This window comes from Penicillium daleae (genome assembly GCF_028827525.1).
Source record: "Penicillium daleae strain IBT 16125 chromosome Unknown utg000005l_segment0_segment0, whole genome shotgun sequence".
NCBI lineage: Eukaryota > Fungi > Ascomycota > Eurotiomycetes > Eurotiales > Aspergillaceae > Penicillium > Penicillium daleae.
Window position 1 is genome coordinate 442,242 of NW_026623153.1, and position 18,053 is coordinate 460,294.

Below are 18,053 nucleotides of genomic sequence, written 5' to 3' on the forward strand. Positions count from 1 at the left end.
GTTAAGCGTAGAGAGATAGTATAAACTGGATAATTAAACGTATAGCTAAAGGTTATCAGAAACAGTATAAAAAGGGCATCTGACCACGCCTAACTTTACTCTCACCACGTTATACTGCAACCCGCGGATCATGGGCATTAGGGAAACAAATAAGATTGACTAGCCATGGATAGGCACTTGTCAAGAAGCAAATGACATTATTCGTTGACTCCAACGAAGCATGTACAACGAAACTGAAAAAAAAGGAGTAAATCACATGACAGCCAAGCGTCGGAACAATGAATAGTTTGTACAAATCGAGGATTGGGTCAACTCGAAAATAGTCCGACACTAATGCTCCCTATGAATGGAAAGAAAACATCATTTACAGCAGCGAAGCAAGAAGCATGAAAAGACCGCTCAAACCACCCAGGGCGATGGAGGGGGCGCCGTTCAGAGAAGAAGCGGCGTTGGAGTGGGTGGAGGTACCCGAGGAAGACGAGGAGGAAGAGGTGCTAGAAACGGACGAGTTGGAGGGAGTGTTGGACTCGTCATTGGCCAGAACCTTGAACTCGACGTTGGTGATCTCCTGGCCTGTGTAGTCGTACACCTTCTCGGACAGAGTGGTAGCTGTCACCGAGACCAGAGACCCGGAGGGCTTGTTGGGCAGACCGTTCTTGATGTAGTCTGAGACCTTGGAAGGGGCATCGGGCAGGTTCCAGGCATTGTAGAAGGTCGAGGTGGTGATCAAAGAGGCGTCGCAAGTCTCCGGGGTGACACCGGTCTGGGAGGCGTTGCTAGCGGAGATACGGCTCATGTCAAGCTTGCTGAACTGCTTCTGCAGGTTGTCGAAGTCGATCAGGGTGGTGATAGTACCATTATCATTGATCTGGATAAGACCATAGTCGTTATCTTCCTGAGTCCACTCGTACACTAATCCGCCTGAGAAAGCCTGGGTCATCTCGTCGCCGTACAGGGCCTGCACTTCGGTGAAGACACGGGGCTTGACCTCGTTGCAGCCGTACTCGGAGAAGAAAACGGGCAGAGTGGCGTTGGAAAAGTCCTCAGTCAGGACATCGTAGCCGCTGGACTTGTAGGTGGCATCACCGCACCAAGAGTAGGAGTTGAGACCGAAGAAGTCAGCGCGGGAGCTAGTGGAGTTCTTCATATCGCACTCAAAGTAGTGGACGGTGTCCATCAGAATGTCGCGGACATCGGCAGCCGAGTAACCAACGGGGATAGCGCGGTCAGACTGCTTGGCAATGTAATCCTTCATGTCACGGATGACGGCACGAACGTAGGCAGGGGCCAGGCGAGTGGCATCCTCGTTGATAACCTCGTTTCCGGCGAAGAAGCCGAGAACGTTGTCAAAGGACTTGAAGGCCTCGATAACACCAAAGACCTGCTGGTAGTAGGCGTTGGTGTAGGTGGTCCAGGGAGCGGTGCGGTCCAAATAGCCATTGGTAAGAGGGGAGTTGACATCGAGAATCATATAGATACCGGCGGCGTTGAAAATGGAGGCGCACTTGTTGTGGTCGAGGGTAGGCTCGAGGTTGTAGACCCGAATGGTGTTGATCTAATGCGACATGATCAGTTAGGGCTTCGCATCCATGGGGGGTTGACGTTGGTTGAGATCTTACACCCAGGCGCTGCATCAGAGCGGCATCACGGAGACAGACATCGCCATCGCTGAGAGGATCCTTGTCCTTGGTGAAACCAGAGGAACCACCAGGCTGGTAGCTGTCGCATACATTAGTTTCCAGTTCAGGTACAGTTTATATACTGTCGTGTGCGAGTGTGCGAGGGTTCGCACGGGGCCGCCACTGGAATGTGGGGAATGGGAGTATAGAGGGATTGTCTCACTCAACACCGAGAATCTGGAACCGGTCACCGGTCTTGGAGTTGACAAAGTCCTTGCCCTGGACCTTGAGGGGAGTCACGGCAGCGGCGGAGCCAGCGAGGGCACAGATGGCCGTGAGGAGACGAGTGTAGGACTATATAGAGGCGGGTGTCAGCGGACTGTTTTAAATTCTGACTTTGCATATCGTGCAGGATTGAGCAGTCCGTACGGAAACCATCTTGAAGGGATTGTATGTGAGACGGAGGAATGAAAGATGCGACAGGAAACGTAGATTTCGGCAAGTCGAAAGTCGAAGTCGAGAGCTGAAAGAGCGACAGCGCAGTGCGCGAGGGAAAGAACGAGTGGCAGGCGATGCGAAATCGACCAAAAGAAGGAGCGCGACACGCGACAAAGACAAGAGAAGCAGAAGTAGAAGGAAAAATATGCTTCGACGAAGAAGTCAGAAGGAACTACAAGAGGAAGGTCGGGGGAAAAGGAGGCGGGCTTTAAACCGAAGAGGCCCAGGATCAGCGGGGGAATTGGCGCCCACCACCAGAGAACAGAGACAGAGAAAGAGACCAAGGCCAATGGTGAGACTCAGTGGAGTCCCTTTTCCAGACTAGCGCCAGGGACCAATGAAACCCTGAAAGGTGAAGGTTCAACTGGTGGCTCGGAGACGGGGCGGGTTAGTGGGTTAGCGTGAGATTTTAGTGGTTGCCATCTGAATCAGTGACCAGATCAGTCTGGGAGGGAGGATATTATCGCCAGAGTCATCATGGATGGTACGAAGTAGTACGAATGACATTGATACTCCTAATGGGATTGTCAGAACTTATATCCTGTCTGATCTCCGATCCCAAAACCTACATTTCTCTATCCAATCAGATACCCTCCGACGATCAAACTACGCGGATCTCCAAACCTTGATCGTAAATCTCCAACATCGCCTTTTTGCATTTGCGCTCTAAAATACAGGCCGTATATATCCATTCCATGCCCTCTTCGCCTGACCCCCCCTCAAGCCCGGAGGAGAAAGACAACCAATGCAGAAACAACAGAAAACAGAACAGCCACAACACAACCAACACGGGCCCGTGTTGCGCGGAAAGTCATGGCGCCCAGAAATACCAAGGCCGCGAAGGCCGCGGATGCCACGCCGATTCCGGCCAAGACCCAATAGATATACACAGTACAGGAGACCCAAATAAAAAATAGAAAAAAAAAAGGAAAGAGGGAGAAAGAAGTGGAGAGCGGGGGGCAGTGTCGAGGAGTTCATCGAGCAAAAAAAGGCCGCAGAGAATGGTTGGAAAGAGGAGGAGACAAAGGAGGACAGTCAGATATTACAGGCAAGACAGATCAAGGAAAAGCAATCCAAGAGCTCGTCAGAGTTGAGGCATTCAGATATCCCAGACCGCCCAAGATCGGGGGTATCGAAATGACCAGGGAAGTCACCCATGCACGAGTGATGAATTTACTCAACACCATGGTTGTCGGCACCGGCAACGGGTCCCTCACCAGTGAATGTGCCACCCAGGTCGAGGCTAGAGTCCATGGCAACCATCTCAGCCAGAATCTCCAGGCACTCCTTAGGAACAGTCTTGTCATAGATTGAGATCAGGTCCTTGGGCTGCGGGTAGACCTTGAGGGCCTTATAGAAGGCAAGAGCAGCCTCGAGGTTGTCGGAGCCTGTCACATAGTAAAAAAAAGGATCTCAGTTAGCAATCCATTGGCATCCATCTCATCATTCATTCTCGATTGTCTGCCACATACCCTCAGCACACAAGCCCTCACCCTTGGCAACCTGGTTCATGAAGTAGGACTCCTTCTCCTCCAAGTCGGCAGGGAAGCCCTCCTCCTTGGCACGCTGCACAGCCTGCTTGATCGCATCCCGCTGGGCAGCTCCGTGGGCATCCTGCTCTTCCTTGACAGCCTTGGCGAGCTTGCGGTTGTTCCGCTTCAAAGACTTGCGGAACTCGGGGTCGGTCTGTCGCTTGTGATCAAAGTACACGGCGTAGGCTGTACATGCAAAGCAATCGGATTAGTCATGAATTCCCATAAAGACAGCAGGCAGAATCCACGAAAAGCTAAATTGATGATTCTGAAATGGTTGCAAGATTCAATGGGGATGGGTTCTTACCGAGCAGGCCGGTGACGATCGTGCCGGCCGACGCGGCAACCAGAACAGATGTCCGCATGATGGAATGTGGAAATATATGTGATGAAAGGGAACTGGTAAGCGACCGACTGCACGACCAGAGAGCGCGGATGAAAAGATAGGAGGACAGTGACGTGAAAGAAGCCAACGGGGAGCTGTTTCGGGAGTGTTTGGGGACGATAAATTTGAGGGAGGATTTACGTTCTTCCGTCGGCTCCGACAGACGAGTATTGGACTCCCCAATGACTGGAGCAGTGAACAGCAAAGAAGGAAGGCAAACAGAATAGAAGGAAATCAGGAAGATAGAAGAAGATACCAGTAGATTATGCATATTGATTATAGCGTCAAAAAATATATCTATATCCACAAACCATAGCGGTAACGTAACAGAGATAGACATATACAGGTTGGTTCCGGAATATACTTACTCGACCGATAGATTACTACTACTACTACTACTACTACTACTACTACTACTACTAGGTACTGTCAAGCATCCAATCCTTATAAATTGAATTAATTCAATATATGAGGACCAATCAGCCAGAGTATTCTACTGCCCAAGCTCTCTTTCAACTCAAAATCCCCCGTGAGAGTCCAGACGTGGTATCGTCGAGGTATACTTCGTCATCGTGCGCTATGCCTCTTTTGGCGCTCTCCCCCAGTCCCGACCGTGTTGACTTGACGCTTCCTCCCTTTCGACGATCCCCCAATTGTCCCCTCCTCCATTGATCTGTCCTCCCCGCCCAATTCCCCCCGACATCATGGAAGGCCGAGGCTTAACCCTACGAAGCAAGTCCCGTCGCCAAAGGCCTCAAATCAGTGCTCCGAAACCCATCTCCGGCCCCTTACCCCCCAACACCCGAGCCCCCGATGCACCTCAAGGTTCCATCCCCGTTGGTCGCGAGCGAGCTCCCCAGAGCGAGGCCACCTCCGATCTCGTGAAGCGCCGATACTCAACTCGGTTCAATGCAGTCCCAGACTTTGGTGCGAGTGTGCCTCCAGTACCCGCTCTGCCTACGCAAGCTCCCGGTGGATATGGAGGGCTGGAAGCTCCAGCAGCAGTTCCAAGGCAACCATCGCCGGCGGATGGCGCGCCCAAGGTGGATTTGAACGCATTGCGAGATCCTAGTCTACCAGTGGAGCGATGTACGTATCCCGCGTCTACTGTACTACCATCAAGCAGCCTGAATCAAAGACCTTGAGCTGACAGGTGGCCCCTCTCCTCTCACACAGATGTCGCCAACTTGCTCGCCAATGCATCCGAGGAAGAGATCCAGAAGTACCAGGAAAGCTTACGCAAAGTGAAAAACCGAACCTCGACCGATCTGCAACAGAATGTCTACCAGAATCGCACCCAATTCATCAAGATCAGTAAAGAGGCGGAGAAGCTCAAGGACGAAATGCGGACACTTCGCACGCTCATGTCCGAGCTCACCACTGCCCTCGGACAGACCACGGTGGCCAACACGCCGAACCCCATGTCGCCCACAGATGATCAGTTCCCCAAACGCAATGCGAACCGCAGCTCGGTCGCCAACTTGGAAAGCATGTGGAGTGTCCAATTGCAAACATTGTGGAAGACGGTGGAAGGATCCCAGAAGTTCTTGCCGGCAGTGCCCGGACGGCATATTGTGCTGGAAACAGGCAATTGGGCTGAGCTGGACTCGGCCACCTGGAAGCCCAAGAGACCAGTGCATATTGTTTTGTTAAATGATCACCTGCTGGTAGCTGCCAAGAAGCGCAAACGAGTGGATCAGAGCCAAACCAACCAACGCGGTCCAGTTCCCACCAAGCTCGTCGCGGAAGAGTGCTGGCCACTGCAGGACATCGACATGATCGATCTGGCGGCGAACCTGGGCACGGGTGCCGCTCGCGAAGAGGCACTGGATCGTGGTATTGCGAATGCGATCAGCATCCGGGTGGGATCCAAGCCGTTTACTTATCGACAAGACAAACGCGACACATCCACAAAGAATGAACTGCTTGCCACGTTCCGTAAGACCGTGGAAGATCTACGACGAAACTTGCGAACCGAAACCGAGGCTGCAAGCAAGCCCTTGGAGGCATATGGATACCTCGCCGGGCGACATCTGTCGTACTCGCAAAAGGCAGAAGCATTTGATCTTGTAGATAGCCCGCGCGATAAATCTGACTTGCGTATTGATGTCGATGGCAAACAGCAGAACCTCCGCTGGGTGGAGGGACAGGTCGACGAGTTGGACATTGACATCGCCTTGCAACACTTTGAAGCGGCCGTTTCCAGTATTGAGCGATTGCGAAAACTTGCAAAGGGGCTCAAAGGAAATGCAATTGCTCAAGAGGTCATTAATGTCAAGGTCGATGGACGGGCGACGCGGCTGGCTGGCATGCTTTCGCGATCGTTGGTGGATACGCACTCGTTCCCGGGAGCGACCAAGACCAACGTGAATTGGCTCAGCCGCCTGGGATTCGAGGATCAAGCGCGGGAGACTTATCTGAAGGCACGGTCTGATGTGATTTCGCAACGTATCCGGTATGATCCTGCAACCTATGCACACCCACTAATTCCTCGTTGCCCTTTACCGTACTAACCTGGACCCAAACAGGGCCTGTGTCTTCGAGGGTGACCTCCCACTCTACATCTTCCAAATCTCCTTCGTCTACTTCTCCTTGATCAAAAACACCATCAGCATCTACCAGCAATGCTTCCCCAGCGTCATGACCAGTTCCTGCATCCGATGGGCAAAGACACACCTCGACGGATTCAACGCCCTACTTCGCCGCCAGCTCAGCAGCGTGCAGCGGGGCACTTCCGTCTGGCACAGATGTCTTGACATCGTGCATGAGCATGCTGCCCTATTGACCGAGGTTGGGGTCGATTTCACCGACCTTGTGGCTCGGGGGCTGGAAGATCACAGCGAGGATGGACTGCGAACTGTTCAACCGGGTCAATTAGCTGCGGCTCAGCCTCCTGTGATTTAGGGGGTGTACTTGGTATGATCATACAATGAGTGTGGTAGCTAAAATAACATTACGAGTAGTACCCAGAAGGCTTACAGCTGAGCGGTACTACAAGTTATCAGAAATTTTACATTGGATACTCTCTTTATCGAATGGCCTTTTAGTTTTAAAGATGCTCTTTATGTACCAGTATTCGGCGTATTCTCATCAACCATCATCCGACACGTCTTTTAGCTTGTCTTTCAATACATCTTTCAACATGTCCTTCAACACATTTTCTTTTACATATCCTTCTTCGACAATAACATTGTGCACCTCTTACTCGGTCACCTAAACTAGGTCTTGAGAGCGTAGACTAGGACAGGAGATATTACCTTAAGGTAAACACTACTTGCGGGCTAATTACTATCAGAAAACACCAAATGTAATAGGCTTAGCAGGTGTGAAAGAGGCAAAACAAAAAGAGTTTCAGGCTGAGTCTTGGATAACAAAAGCAGGAATTTGCAGTCCCTCCGAACTCTGGTGTAGTAGCTAAGTGTGAATAGGCCAGGCGTACCCTCATAGTTTTCTTCAGCCGAGTGACTGTTCCGAATATCCGAAGATATAAACAAATGGGGGCTGTCACCGGAAATATCACAACTCAACATGTGGATGATCCCGGCTCTGAACCCAAGCTGGACCGGACGAGGAAGTGCCAACACTCAATCTGCTTGCCCGCTTGACCGTTTTGTCCGACCTATCTTTAAGGGTCCCCTGGTCATCCTTGAGGCCCTGTTCCACAGCCTTTTCCTTCCCCTAAGTAATATAGAGTTAGTCAGTGACTCCCAAGAGTGGTCACAAGTTATATGCTTACATTTCTCTGCCTTGCTCTTCTCTACGAGGCTCGCAACACCCTCGGAAATTCCCTTCAAGAATTTCACATGTTCTTGAGTTCAACATTGTGCTCGTACTCGAGGTCGTCCAAGGAGACGGGAGCGGTGGCGGTTCCACAAACGAGCATCTATAAATGCATTGGTACGCAATCAGCCTTTCGTTTTTCACAGTACTGTAGTTGACCTTGCTCACGAATATATGGAATTTGATCTTGAGATCAACAAACAAGCGAGATGAGATGAGCAGGAAGATACGAAGCGTTTTCTCTACATCGCTCTTTCCTAATATGACATTTGACAGACAATTATCTCAAGTGCATCTCTCGGATCAATTCTGCTAAGTAGAAACAATTATTACTTGGAAGTTTTCTCAGTCAGTCCACTTTCATTCACCCTAAATCCATACTTCAAGAAGTCTTTCTGTTTGAATATATTTAATCCAGGGACATAAGGTACCCGAGTATATAGTAGCTTCGCAGGAGCCAAATATTGTTTGTTGATCAGGAGTAGATATACCACAGCATTATCTGGGGGCCCGTTGAAGGAGATAAACGTCGTCCAGAGAAACATGTGGGCGGGTTTCCGATGAAGACGAGTGAGAAACTGGATTTTTCCGTTTAGTTCTCTTCGCCGCAGCCTTTTTTCTTCGTGATTCGGCCAAACGTTCTTTAAATTGGGACCACACGGATCGAATTCCCCTTCCCTTAACAGGCTTTTGGATTTGTTCGAGCGCTTGAGGTAGCGTTCGAGACGAGCACTTGAGAATTTCATTCTGGTATGTGGCAGGTGGTGGTGATGGTGATGGTGAAGTCAAAAGCATGAGGAGAGGTAGAGAGGAAATATATGAAACTGGGATATTGGTCTTATGAACTAGTATGGCTTAAGACAGCGCTTCCAGATTTGGTATTTTCATCCATGGGACATTTGAAAATCATCAGCTATACTGCATACTTGTCCGCTTTGGCTTTGGGTAACTTGCCCTTTGTTGTGGCGGCCTCCGCCTAGATTGGATTATCCGTAACAAGCCTAGTTCATAACATGCTTCGTCCAGGCATATATAGATTTTGCGGGTAGTAATGGAATCCCTCACCAAACTTCAAAACGTAAATCGGATAGACTTGCCTTCCAAGGTAACTCGCGAGTCAACCCAGACGCTGTTTAAAGAGACGATCCCAAGACCTATACAAGGATCTTTCAAGAGATCAAGTTGAAGCGTAACTGGCGAGATCCTTTCTCTGTTCGTTCGAATCGGATTTTTGACCAGCTGAGAGCAGGTCATTGCGTTCCTTGGGCCCTCCAATTCAATCCCTTCGTTTGTGATTTAGATTTGTGCGAGATTGGACTAGAGGATCAGATGACAGGTAAAAAGAGCCACAAACGGCACGTTCGACTCCAAACACGCAGTATGTGGCATATACCAGGCTGTTATACTTGTTATGTCGGGCAGCTAATTATATACTGTATGATTGAGTCACTCCTCTCAAGCGAGAGATCCAATTCTCTTCATGGCATCATCTCGTACTGTTCGGACAATATCACCCGCCTTTTGCATCGTATTCACCATTCCCACCCCCGTCCCAGCCCATAGGCTGCCCATATCTTGAACATCCAACGACTTAGAACCCGGACCATTCATTTCCGATACCAGCCAACTTCGAATCTTGTTAATATCCATGCCCGATGCATATCGATTGTACACCTTATTCCGGAGACACCGTCCGTCATAAGTAGCTGGCCAGAAATTGGGTCCCCAGATCTCGTCAAAAACTCGCGATCGGGCGGTAGCTTGTCCTCCGTCGGAAGCTTTGAAGACTGCATCACGATAGATCTGCGGAATTCGAGTTTCTGGTGCTGATAGGAATCTCGTTCCCATCACCACTCCCGATGCCCCGAGGGCCAGGGCTGCAGCAGTGCCTCGGCCATCAACGATGCCACCCGCTGCGACCAAGGGAATATCGCCAATCTCATGCTGCAGAAGTGTATCCGTGACTTCGGGAATGAGGCTCACGATACTAGCCCCATCTTGATGGCCGTGACCGCCGGCATCGCTGCCCTGTAGAACCAACGCATCGGGGTGACATGCTTGCGCGACATCCAAAGCTGCTTTCACGCTGCCCAGTTGAACCCACACTTGTGATTTTGGTGATGCCTGACGAATTGCTTCCGTCCATTGTCGAAGTTCACTTGTCCCTGCGAACGAAAGCCAAACCACGGCTGGTTTGTGCGTTCTGAAAAGCGTCATCCATGCGTCCTTTGGGGACCCGAAAACTATCACCCCAACTCCGATTGGTAAAATCTGTGGATCGGGAAGAGTCGACATCAGGTCTTGTAGTTTGTCACGCGCGACCTGTAGCTCGTTTGAAAGTTCGTGCATGTCATCCAAGAAGCCGATTTGACCTAGCCCTCCAGCACGGCTGACGGCAATGGCGAGCTCGTTGAATGCTGCGCCGCTCATGGGGGCGTTGGCGATAAGTGGTGATTGTACCCATGGGAGGGATTTCTTGAATGCGTTATAGAACGACATTTTTGGATATCAAGAGGTGACAATTTTGAAATGGATCTTCATCAATCTCTTTGGCTTGAAGGTTATAAGATCTGCCTTGTATAAAAAATGAATGGTTCAATGTCGAAGCATCACATATAGGTTCAAAGGCCGAGTGGCACCCCCAGGGCTCTCATTGGCTAAAATGACACTCGTTCTAAATTTTGCTCGGCCTTTGATCCGAACAGAACAAAGTCCCCGCTTTGTCGGCAGGACCGTGACTGGGCCGTTTTCCTGATTTGCTCTCTTACAGACTCTCAAGTTGCATCTACCTCGAACGACTCTTGAACCTCAAAATTGCTATAATGACTTCCCTAACATCACAATGGGCATGGTCTCTTTTTGAGCCGACTTTGATGCTAAAGTCAGCCATATATCGTACGTCACATATCCCTTGCGGGGGATGGTTTCTTGTTGGCTATCCTAGGGACAAGCTCAAAAGATTAACTCGCGACTAGACTATTTGAAAACGGTCTTCTCCGCCGTAGTGAAGGGAGATATACCCATGTCCGCGAGCCAATGGCAGAAGATACGCGGAACGGCATTTTCCTCTCTTTGGCTTGAGTTTTCTGGTATGACTACAATTCCAAGTAACCAATCCTTCATTTTGAGTCTAATCCCCCATATTAGCTCCCAAGCCTCCTGGCACACCTCCATCTCTCTCAGCGGGTCTGATTCCCCCAATACTTGCCCAAGCAACGGGCATCGTCTTGGAGGTTGGACCCGGAAGTGGCTCGCAAATGTCATCTCTAAAGGGGCCCCAAATCACCAAGATATATGGTGCCGAGCCATGCATCGAGCTTCATGAGAAGCTCCAGTCACAAGCAAATGACCAAAATCTGCATGAACGGTATCAAATTCTCGCTGCGGGCGCAAGCACCGATCAATTAGTCAAGGAGCTTCTCCGCGGTGGATTTATTACCTCCTGGGAAGAAGGCGACACTCTTTTTGACACCATCATTTGCGTTCGAGCTCTATGCAGCATTTCGGATCCACAGACCGCTGCATCCGAGCTCTATAAACTTTTGCGGCCAGGAGGACGTATGCTGATTTGCGAACACGTCGCCAACCCATGGACAAAGCCCAAGGGAAGTATTGTGGCCCGAATCTTTCAGCAATTATACATGATATGTGGTTGGGCGTTTTTCATTGGTGATTGTCGATTGAACCAGGATACAGCTCAAATTTTGGTGAAGGCCGCACAGGGGGATGGCGGGTGGGCCGAGAACAATTTGGAGATGGCTGCGTCATTTTCGACTTTCCCATACTTGCATGGCGTGCTTGTCAAGAGAAGCTGAAGTTGAGCCTATCAACATATTGAAAGGTATAGACCGCGGCCTGTGTAGAGGCATATTGCCCACAATTTTTCCTTAGACACGCGTATCACTGAGAGATTGACCGAGAAATGCAAAAGCTGCAAAGCAATACACATCAAGTCACGTACTTTGGGGGGCAATTTCAAACCATATTTGGGAGCTTATTTTTTCTTGTACTTAGATTAAAACTTTTGAGCTGCGACAGATTAACAAAAGCCGGATATGCTTCAACTGTGAGATTTCAAATCCCGAGCGGAAAGAAACCGTCAGACCTTCTTCAACCGGAAGTTCGGAGACTAATCGTGGCATATAAAGCACGCTTGTCAGAACCTACAAGGCTATAATTCCATTCCATCTACTTCTCCCCCCACCTCCCACACGCGGAAACTCAAGATCCATTTCAGTGCAATGACCAGTCCTACCATCCACGCAGAACTGGTCTTCTACAAGGCCCCTAATGATGGGACATCTCCATACAACTACGTGGAAGAGCCACCACAGGGGGAGCCATGGCGCAACTACAATAGCGATATTCGTACAGTTCCAATTCACGACATTCGAGGCACCGAAGATCAATTTTCCCTCGATCGCGATGCATTTCAAATCCTGAAAAACATCCCGTCCACAACTAAATACGAGACGTTCAACTCCGACGACGCCATTCGGGAGATATACTATCCCGAGGTGGAACAACTACTCCTTGAAACAGTTCCTGGAGCCCACACTATCATATTCTTTGATCATACCATACGCCGGGCAAACCCCCATGCCCCGCGTCAACCAGTCAACCAGGTCCACGCAGACCAAACCGAGTGGTCCGCTGAATCGCGAGTGCGCAAGCATGTATCTGATCCGAAGTTGGCGAAGAAGTACCTCAGCGAGCGATATCGCATCATTAATGTCTGGCGACCGATTAATGGCACCGTTGAATCTTCGCCATTGGCATTCGCTTCTACAACAACGACCGAGGATGAAGACTTTGTTACTATTCAGCACCGGTATCCAACTTTCAATGGGGAGATCATGGGTGTTAAATACAATCCTAGGACGGAGTGGAGGTTCTGCGCTGGCGTGAATGATGATGAGAGAATTCTTCTCAAGTGCTTTGATAGCCAAGACGGAGTGGCCAAGCGCGTGGCACATACTTCATTTGCTGATCCCAATACTCCCCCAGGTGGAAAGGCGCGGGAGAGCATTGAGGTTAGGGCGTTGGTCTTTGGGTAAATGTGGAAGTCATTAAGACCATTTTTTAGCAACGGATAAGAAATATAAAGGTTCCACTATGTTACATTGAAATCTCATAATACAAATCTAGAGCCCAACTTCTAGACTAGCTGTACACCCGGAATGCCTCTATATCGTGTAATATCCGAATCTCTCAAAGTCATCGTGTCCAACCTTTTTAGACGTTTGCTCAATGGTCGTCTTCTCACTATTTTGTGAAAATTGTCCAGCCGGGGACCACACCAAATCCCAGACTGCCGAATCGCTTAGCACGCTGGAGCTTTTCAGCATGCCAGCGCGGAAATCGACAGGTTCAGCACCCTCGCCTAGTTCAGACGGTAGGCGCATGTAATACCGCACACTGCTCGGGATCTCCTCCTTCACGTGACTGATCATAACCAAGGCCTGATTCTCTGATAACCCGCGGTGTCGGAGTGGGACGCCACGGGGGATTTTTAAGTCCTTAAGAGCTTCCCCCTTCTCAATGAATTGTAAGCACTTATCGCGTTGTGAGGCGGTCAAGCCCGAAAATGGTTCGTCAAGGATGACAATGTCCGGTTTATGAATCAAGGCACGCAGGAATAGCACAATTCGCTGTTGTGCAGTGCTCAGCTCACCGAACTTGATGTTGTCGGCATACTCAACCTGGTATTCCAAGGGCATGTAGAAAGTGGAAGTGGCAGGCTTTTTTACCTTGCCTGAGCCTTCCGGGTCCAGTTTCGGGAACAATTTTTCGATGGATACCGTTGGTGCTTCCTCGGGGGAGGTATTGGGGTCCAGCTCGGCCTTGAAAGCTCGGAGAGCTGCACTCACATCGAGATCCTTCTCGTGATCAAGACTTGGTTTGGACAGGAAAGTCTCCGCAAAGGCCGACTCCAAAGCCTGCCGCACCGTCAACTGGCGTGGGAAGAAGGCGTGGATCTCAGGTGATGAATGGCCGAGGCGAGACTGTAGTTCGAAGATGGAAATCCCGGGTTTGCCCACCTCAGGAAGACGAGACCGACCAAAGATCTTAACGGGCTGTGAGTATGCTTGTGGATGATCCGATGTGATCAACGACAACAGTGTCGTCTTCCCGGAACCGTTTGCACCGAGTACCGCCCAGCGTTGCCCTCGGCGCACCCGCCAGTGAAGGCCCTCCTTAGTTTCATCATTCACCTTCTGTTTCCAGTCACCCAGCACGACCTTATCACCGTACTGGACACGAACTCCATCCATTTCAATGAGGGCCTCCCCGCCTAGTGATGCATGTTCTTGTTTTAGAGGTTTTTTGGTTTGATTCAAGGTGAAGTCCTGGAGCAACTGCTCATCAAGATTCCCTGACTCTAGATGAGCGCGAAATTCAAGCATTTTAGCCAGTTTTTCGGGATTTCTTGGAAATCTCTTTCCTGTTACAGGCATCTTTTGCCATGCCTGAAGGGTTGCGTGAATGTCTGGCTTTGTTCCCTGTTGAAGTACCTGGTGATTTTTGCCCACCAAAACTACATGAGAGATCCAGTCTGGTATCCGATCCTGAGGGCGAAGTGCCAGTACCAGCCGGGGTGATTGTTTCTCTGCCAGTCGGTGAAGCAGATTCGAGATACTTCGGGTAGTGGCCGGGTCCAATCCCACTAGAATAAAGTTTAGTTACAGTCCAATATCACAATATGAAACGGCGTGGTAGCTCACTGAAAGGCTCATCTAGGAGCAACAATTCCGGCTTCTCGAGCAGGGCCTTAGCGATACGAGCCCGTCGCGTCTGTCCGTTGCTCAGATTTGCGACTGGCATGCCAAGCAGCGATTCCAGGTGCAGATCCGTAATAACTTCCTTCAGCAACTCCTCATCCTTCAGAGTACCGTTTTCTTCCCCCTCAGGAGGATTCAGCGATGTCTGCCCTCGCAGGAATTGCTCCACCGTCCAATCGGTCTCTTCGCGAAGACTCTCATAGCGCGCACTCAAGTATGCGCCACGAGTACCTCCAATGGCACCAGAACCTTCACCACTGAATCCGATGTACTGAATGGCATTTCCAATAATGCGTAGCCGGGGGTCCTTCGCAGCGATTTCATCGGAGAGGAGGTAGGGATATGACCGGGCGGTAGGAGGGATCGCAATGTGCTGGCCACGGAATATGTCGAGTAGATCTGTTCGAGTCGAGGGACCAATTACGGCCCAATGTTGCAGTGAGGGTCCCTTCGTGGGAGAGATCACCGCCTCGGAGGGTAAAGTGAAGTCGAGGTTCGGGTACAGAGGCAGATTGGTTGTGGCATTGTCCTCGGTCGGATATTGCTTGTAGAAAGTTCCGTTCTCAATGCGAATAAGCGGTGCTGAAGAGTTGAATCGCACGGCGCGAAAGCCAGCGGGCCGCAGCAAACGAGCCCGTAGGCTTGTTCGAAGAAGCATGGTTGCAGGTGGGAGGTAATCCCAGCTTTGAGTCAACGAGCTTCGTAGCTTCAAAAGCCTTCCGTCATCGGAGATTCGGGGTTAACGATAGTCACGTGCCTCCTTCCAAGCAGTCTTCTGATCTGAACTATAGAAATGAAGCTTAACAAGACTTTAAGTAAACGTAGAGAATCATGTTACAAAAAGATGATCATGCTTGGCATAAAGCTAGAATGTTCGATGTTGAATTCGGAGGATCTACGCAGCCCAAATTGATTGAGCTCTGAAGTATACGGAGCATATATAATTCTAACATAACAGAGTAGACATCTCGTTAAGCAATGGAAATCTGAAATCCTCAAATAATGGAAGAAGATCGGAACAAGTTTTTGAATGATCCTCAACCAAAATCAGACCAAGTTCAACACTTTTCCAGGCCAATTCTTGTCGGTGCTATTTCCCACCGATCGGAGTCTACAACTGCACGCCGAAGGACTCCACCTCGGCTCCTCGCCGCATCAGATCGCGAGGTCGGCTAAATTCATTGGACTCAGATCGCCTAAACCCCCCTGTCGAATTTCTTTCCAAGACAAATTTCGTGTCCGATGCCAGAATCGCTGGGCTTGAGCTATCACATGCTGTTGCGTTGATACCGAGTTGGTTTGCGTCTAATTCACCGTTTCGATCTCGTCTTCTTTATCATACCTTGCGCTAAACCCGTTCCCCGCAATGCCTATCCCTTCGCTGCCACTTTTCGTGGCGGCGCAACAAACTGCCAAAGATGACCCAAAGAAGATTGCAGTGATCGATGTGACCAAGAAGGAATCGTTCACTTTTACACAACTTCTTGAAGATGCAGCCGCGCTCCGGAAGCATATCATCGAAACCCTAGGATCGACGTCATCAGGAGATCTCAATGAGCAGCGAGTGGCATATCTGTGCCCTGCTGGGTATGACTACGTTGTCACAAGCTGGGCAATTTGGGCTGCTGGAGGCGTTTGTGTACCACTATGTAAGAAATGGTCCTGTATAGTCTAGAGGAGCTCAGGAAGCGCTAATCCGCATTTCATCAGGCACATCCCACCCTGTCAAGGAGCTTCTGTATACAATTGAAGACTCAGATCCTTCCCTAATTATCATTCATCCCGCCTTCGAGAAAGTTGCGCCAGCTCTTCGCGAGGCAGTGCCCATCCAAATCCCTTTCATCGGCCTCGACCCTTTCACCCGCAATGACAACCCGTCCCTACCGTCTTTCTCTTCGCCGTTCCCATTGGACCGGAGAGCCTTGATGATCTACACAAGTGGCACAACTTCAAATCCCAAGGGATGTGTGACAACACATGAGAACATTATTTTCCAAGCCAGCTGTCTCGTCACGGCCTGGGACTATGGACCTTCCGACCACTTGATTCATGTTCTCCCACTACACCATGTCCATGGCATTATAAATGGACTTACAGCCAGTCTCTTAAGCGGAGCTACAGTGGAAATGCACCCCAAGTTCGATCCGAAAGTCATCTGGGAGCGATGGCAGGACCGCGGTTCTTCAACCATGTTCATGGCAGTGCCCACTATATACTCTCGCCTAAACGATTACTTTGACGCCCACATTCGCGGAACAGAGAACGAGACCTCAACCAGAGCCGGTGCAAAGGCTTTGCGTCTAGTTGTCAGTGGATCAGCTGCACTTCCGACCCCAATCAAAGCCAAATTCGCCGAAATTACAGGCCAAGTTTTGCTCGAGCGTTATGGTATGACGGAGATTGGCATGGGTATAAGCTGTGGGCTGGAAGTGGAGAAGCGCATTGACGGCAGCGTTGGCTGGCCTTTGCCAGGTGTGCAGGTTCGTCTGACAGAGAAGGAGACTGGTCGGATTATCGATGCAGTCGACGAAGATGGAATGATTGAAATCAAGGGAATGAATGTCTTCCGTGAATACTGGAGGAGGCCCGAAGCTACCGCCTCGGAGTTTACAGCAGATGGATGGTTCAAGACTGGTGATTGCGCTGTTCGTGATTCAACCGGTGCATACTTCATTCAAGGTCGTGCCAGCGTCGACATTATTAAATCCGGAGGCTACAAGATTTCCGCCCTACAGGTGGAACGTGTTATGCTTGCCTTATGCCAGATTCAAGAGGTGGCTGTTGTTGGATTAAAAGACATTGAATGGGGGGAACGAGTTGCTGCTGTAGTGAAATTCCGCGAAGTAAGTCCCATTCGACTTTGGCAAAAGCTTTCGGTTTACTAATTTACATGCACTAGGGTGCCGAAATGGACTTGCAGACCCTTCGCGCTGAACTCAAGAAGGAATTGGCGGCATATAAGGTGCCTTCTGTTCTGAAGACTGTCGATAATATAGAGCGAAATGCTATGGGGAAGGTAAACAAGAAGATTCTGGTTCAAAAGTACTGGCCGGAGAGAGCTTGATTCTTGGGTGGGATGATAAGAAGGCTACTTTACCAATGTATAGACGAATAAACGAGAATCAAATTGATCATCCTCGCCGTGATAAATGAAATAAGACATTTATGCATTGACATGAAAATTTCCAAGTGAACAAGTCAAGAAAATCATCGCATTTGACAATATATCAGACTCTTTAACTGCACACCCATATCTGACCACTGCTCTCCTAACCATAGGCGCTAGCTACATATACCAGATAATCTGTGGGAAACCCGGAGGATCTCCGGTGGAGAGTTCAGCTACCGTGGTGCCCATGGTTGACGTTGCTGGACACTGATATGTTGAATGATCCGCGTTTGCGATTTGGGGTTCATGCGAAAGCTTGTTAGGGTCATTGGTCTCAAAGATTGTCAG

General features: G+C 49.9%; 8 protein-coding genes across 8 annotated transcripts; 4 read left to right on the top strand and 4 right to left on the bottom strand.

The window, feature by feature from the left end:
* Nucleotides 1-364: 364 nt before the first annotated feature.
* gel2 (1,3-beta-glucanosyltransferase gel2) lies at nucleotides 365-2,057 on the bottom strand (the record flags this gene model as incomplete). The annotated part of the gene is made up of 4 exons (XM_056907836.1): nucleotides 365-1,555; nucleotides 1,620-1,719; nucleotides 1,843-1,973; nucleotides 2,049-2,057. The coding sequence occupies 4 exons, from the start codon at nucleotides 2,055-2,057 to the stop codon at nucleotides 365-367; spliced, it is 1,431 nt and encodes a 476-aa protein (XP_056766454.1).
* A 1,233-nt stretch (nucleotides 2,058-3,290) lies between these two features.
* N7458_004455 (TOM complex receptor protein TOM20) lies at nucleotides 3,291-4,014 on the bottom strand (the record flags this gene model as incomplete). The annotated part of the gene is made up of 3 exons (XM_056907837.1): nucleotides 3,291-3,505; nucleotides 3,590-3,835; nucleotides 3,957-4,014. The coding sequence occupies 3 exons, from the start codon at nucleotides 4,012-4,014 to the stop codon at nucleotides 3,291-3,293; spliced, it is 519 nt and encodes a 172-aa protein (XP_056766455.1).
* Nucleotides 4,015-4,738: 724 nt separating this feature from the next.
* N7458_004456 (exocyst subunit EXO84) lies at nucleotides 4,739-6,938 on the top strand (the record flags this gene model as incomplete). The annotated part of the gene is made up of 3 exons (XM_056907838.1): nucleotides 4,739-5,123; nucleotides 5,211-6,489; nucleotides 6,563-6,938. 3 exons carry the CDS (start codon nucleotides 4,739-4,741, stop codon nucleotides 6,936-6,938), a joined length of 2,040 nt encoding a protein of 679 aa, XP_056766456.1.
* Nucleotides 6,939-9,269: 2,331 nt separating this feature from the next.
* N7458_004457 (nitronate monooxygenase) lies at nucleotides 9,270-10,313 on the bottom strand (the record flags this gene model as incomplete). Its single annotated transcript, XM_056907839.1, has 1 exon — nucleotides 9,270-10,313. The coding sequence occupies one exon, from the start codon at nucleotides 10,311-10,313 to the stop codon at nucleotides 9,270-9,272; it is 1,044 nt and encodes a 347-aa protein (XP_056766457.1).
* Nucleotides 10,314-10,636: 323 nt separating this feature from the next.
* On the top strand, nucleotides 10,637-11,629 carry N7458_004458 (class I SAM-dependent methyltransferase; the record flags this gene model as incomplete). The annotated part of the gene is made up of 3 exons (XM_056907840.1): nucleotides 10,637-10,709; nucleotides 10,790-10,903; nucleotides 10,962-11,629. The coding sequence occupies 3 exons, from the start codon at nucleotides 10,637-10,639 to the stop codon at nucleotides 11,627-11,629; spliced, it is 855 nt and encodes a 284-aa protein (XP_056766458.1).
* A 426-nt stretch (nucleotides 11,630-12,055) lies between these two features.
* N7458_004459 (uncharacterized protein) lies at nucleotides 12,056-12,871 on the top strand (the record flags this gene model as incomplete). Its single annotated transcript, XM_056907841.1, has 1 exon — nucleotides 12,056-12,871. One exon carries the CDS (start codon nucleotides 12,056-12,058, stop codon nucleotides 12,869-12,871), a length of 816 nt encoding a protein of 271 aa, XP_056766459.1.
* A 129-nt stretch (nucleotides 12,872-13,000) lies between these two features.
* Nucleotides 13,001-15,254, bottom strand: N7458_004460 (putative ABC transporter; the record flags this gene model as incomplete). The annotated part of the gene is made up of 2 exons (XM_056907842.1): nucleotides 13,001-14,481; nucleotides 14,540-15,254. The coding sequence occupies 2 exons, from the start codon at nucleotides 15,252-15,254 to the stop codon at nucleotides 13,001-13,003; spliced, it is 2,196 nt and encodes a 731-aa protein (XP_056766460.1).
* A 708-nt stretch (nucleotides 15,255-15,962) lies between these two features.
* Nucleotides 15,963-17,660, top strand: N7458_004461 (acyl-CoA synthetase; the record flags this gene model as incomplete). The annotated part of the gene is made up of 3 exons (XM_056907843.1): nucleotides 15,963-16,245; nucleotides 16,307-17,439; nucleotides 17,496-17,660. The coding sequence occupies 3 exons, from the start codon at nucleotides 15,963-15,965 to the stop codon at nucleotides 17,658-17,660; spliced, it is 1,581 nt and encodes a 526-aa protein (XP_056766461.1).
* Between the last annotated feature and the right edge of the window lie 393 nt (nucleotides 17,661-18,053).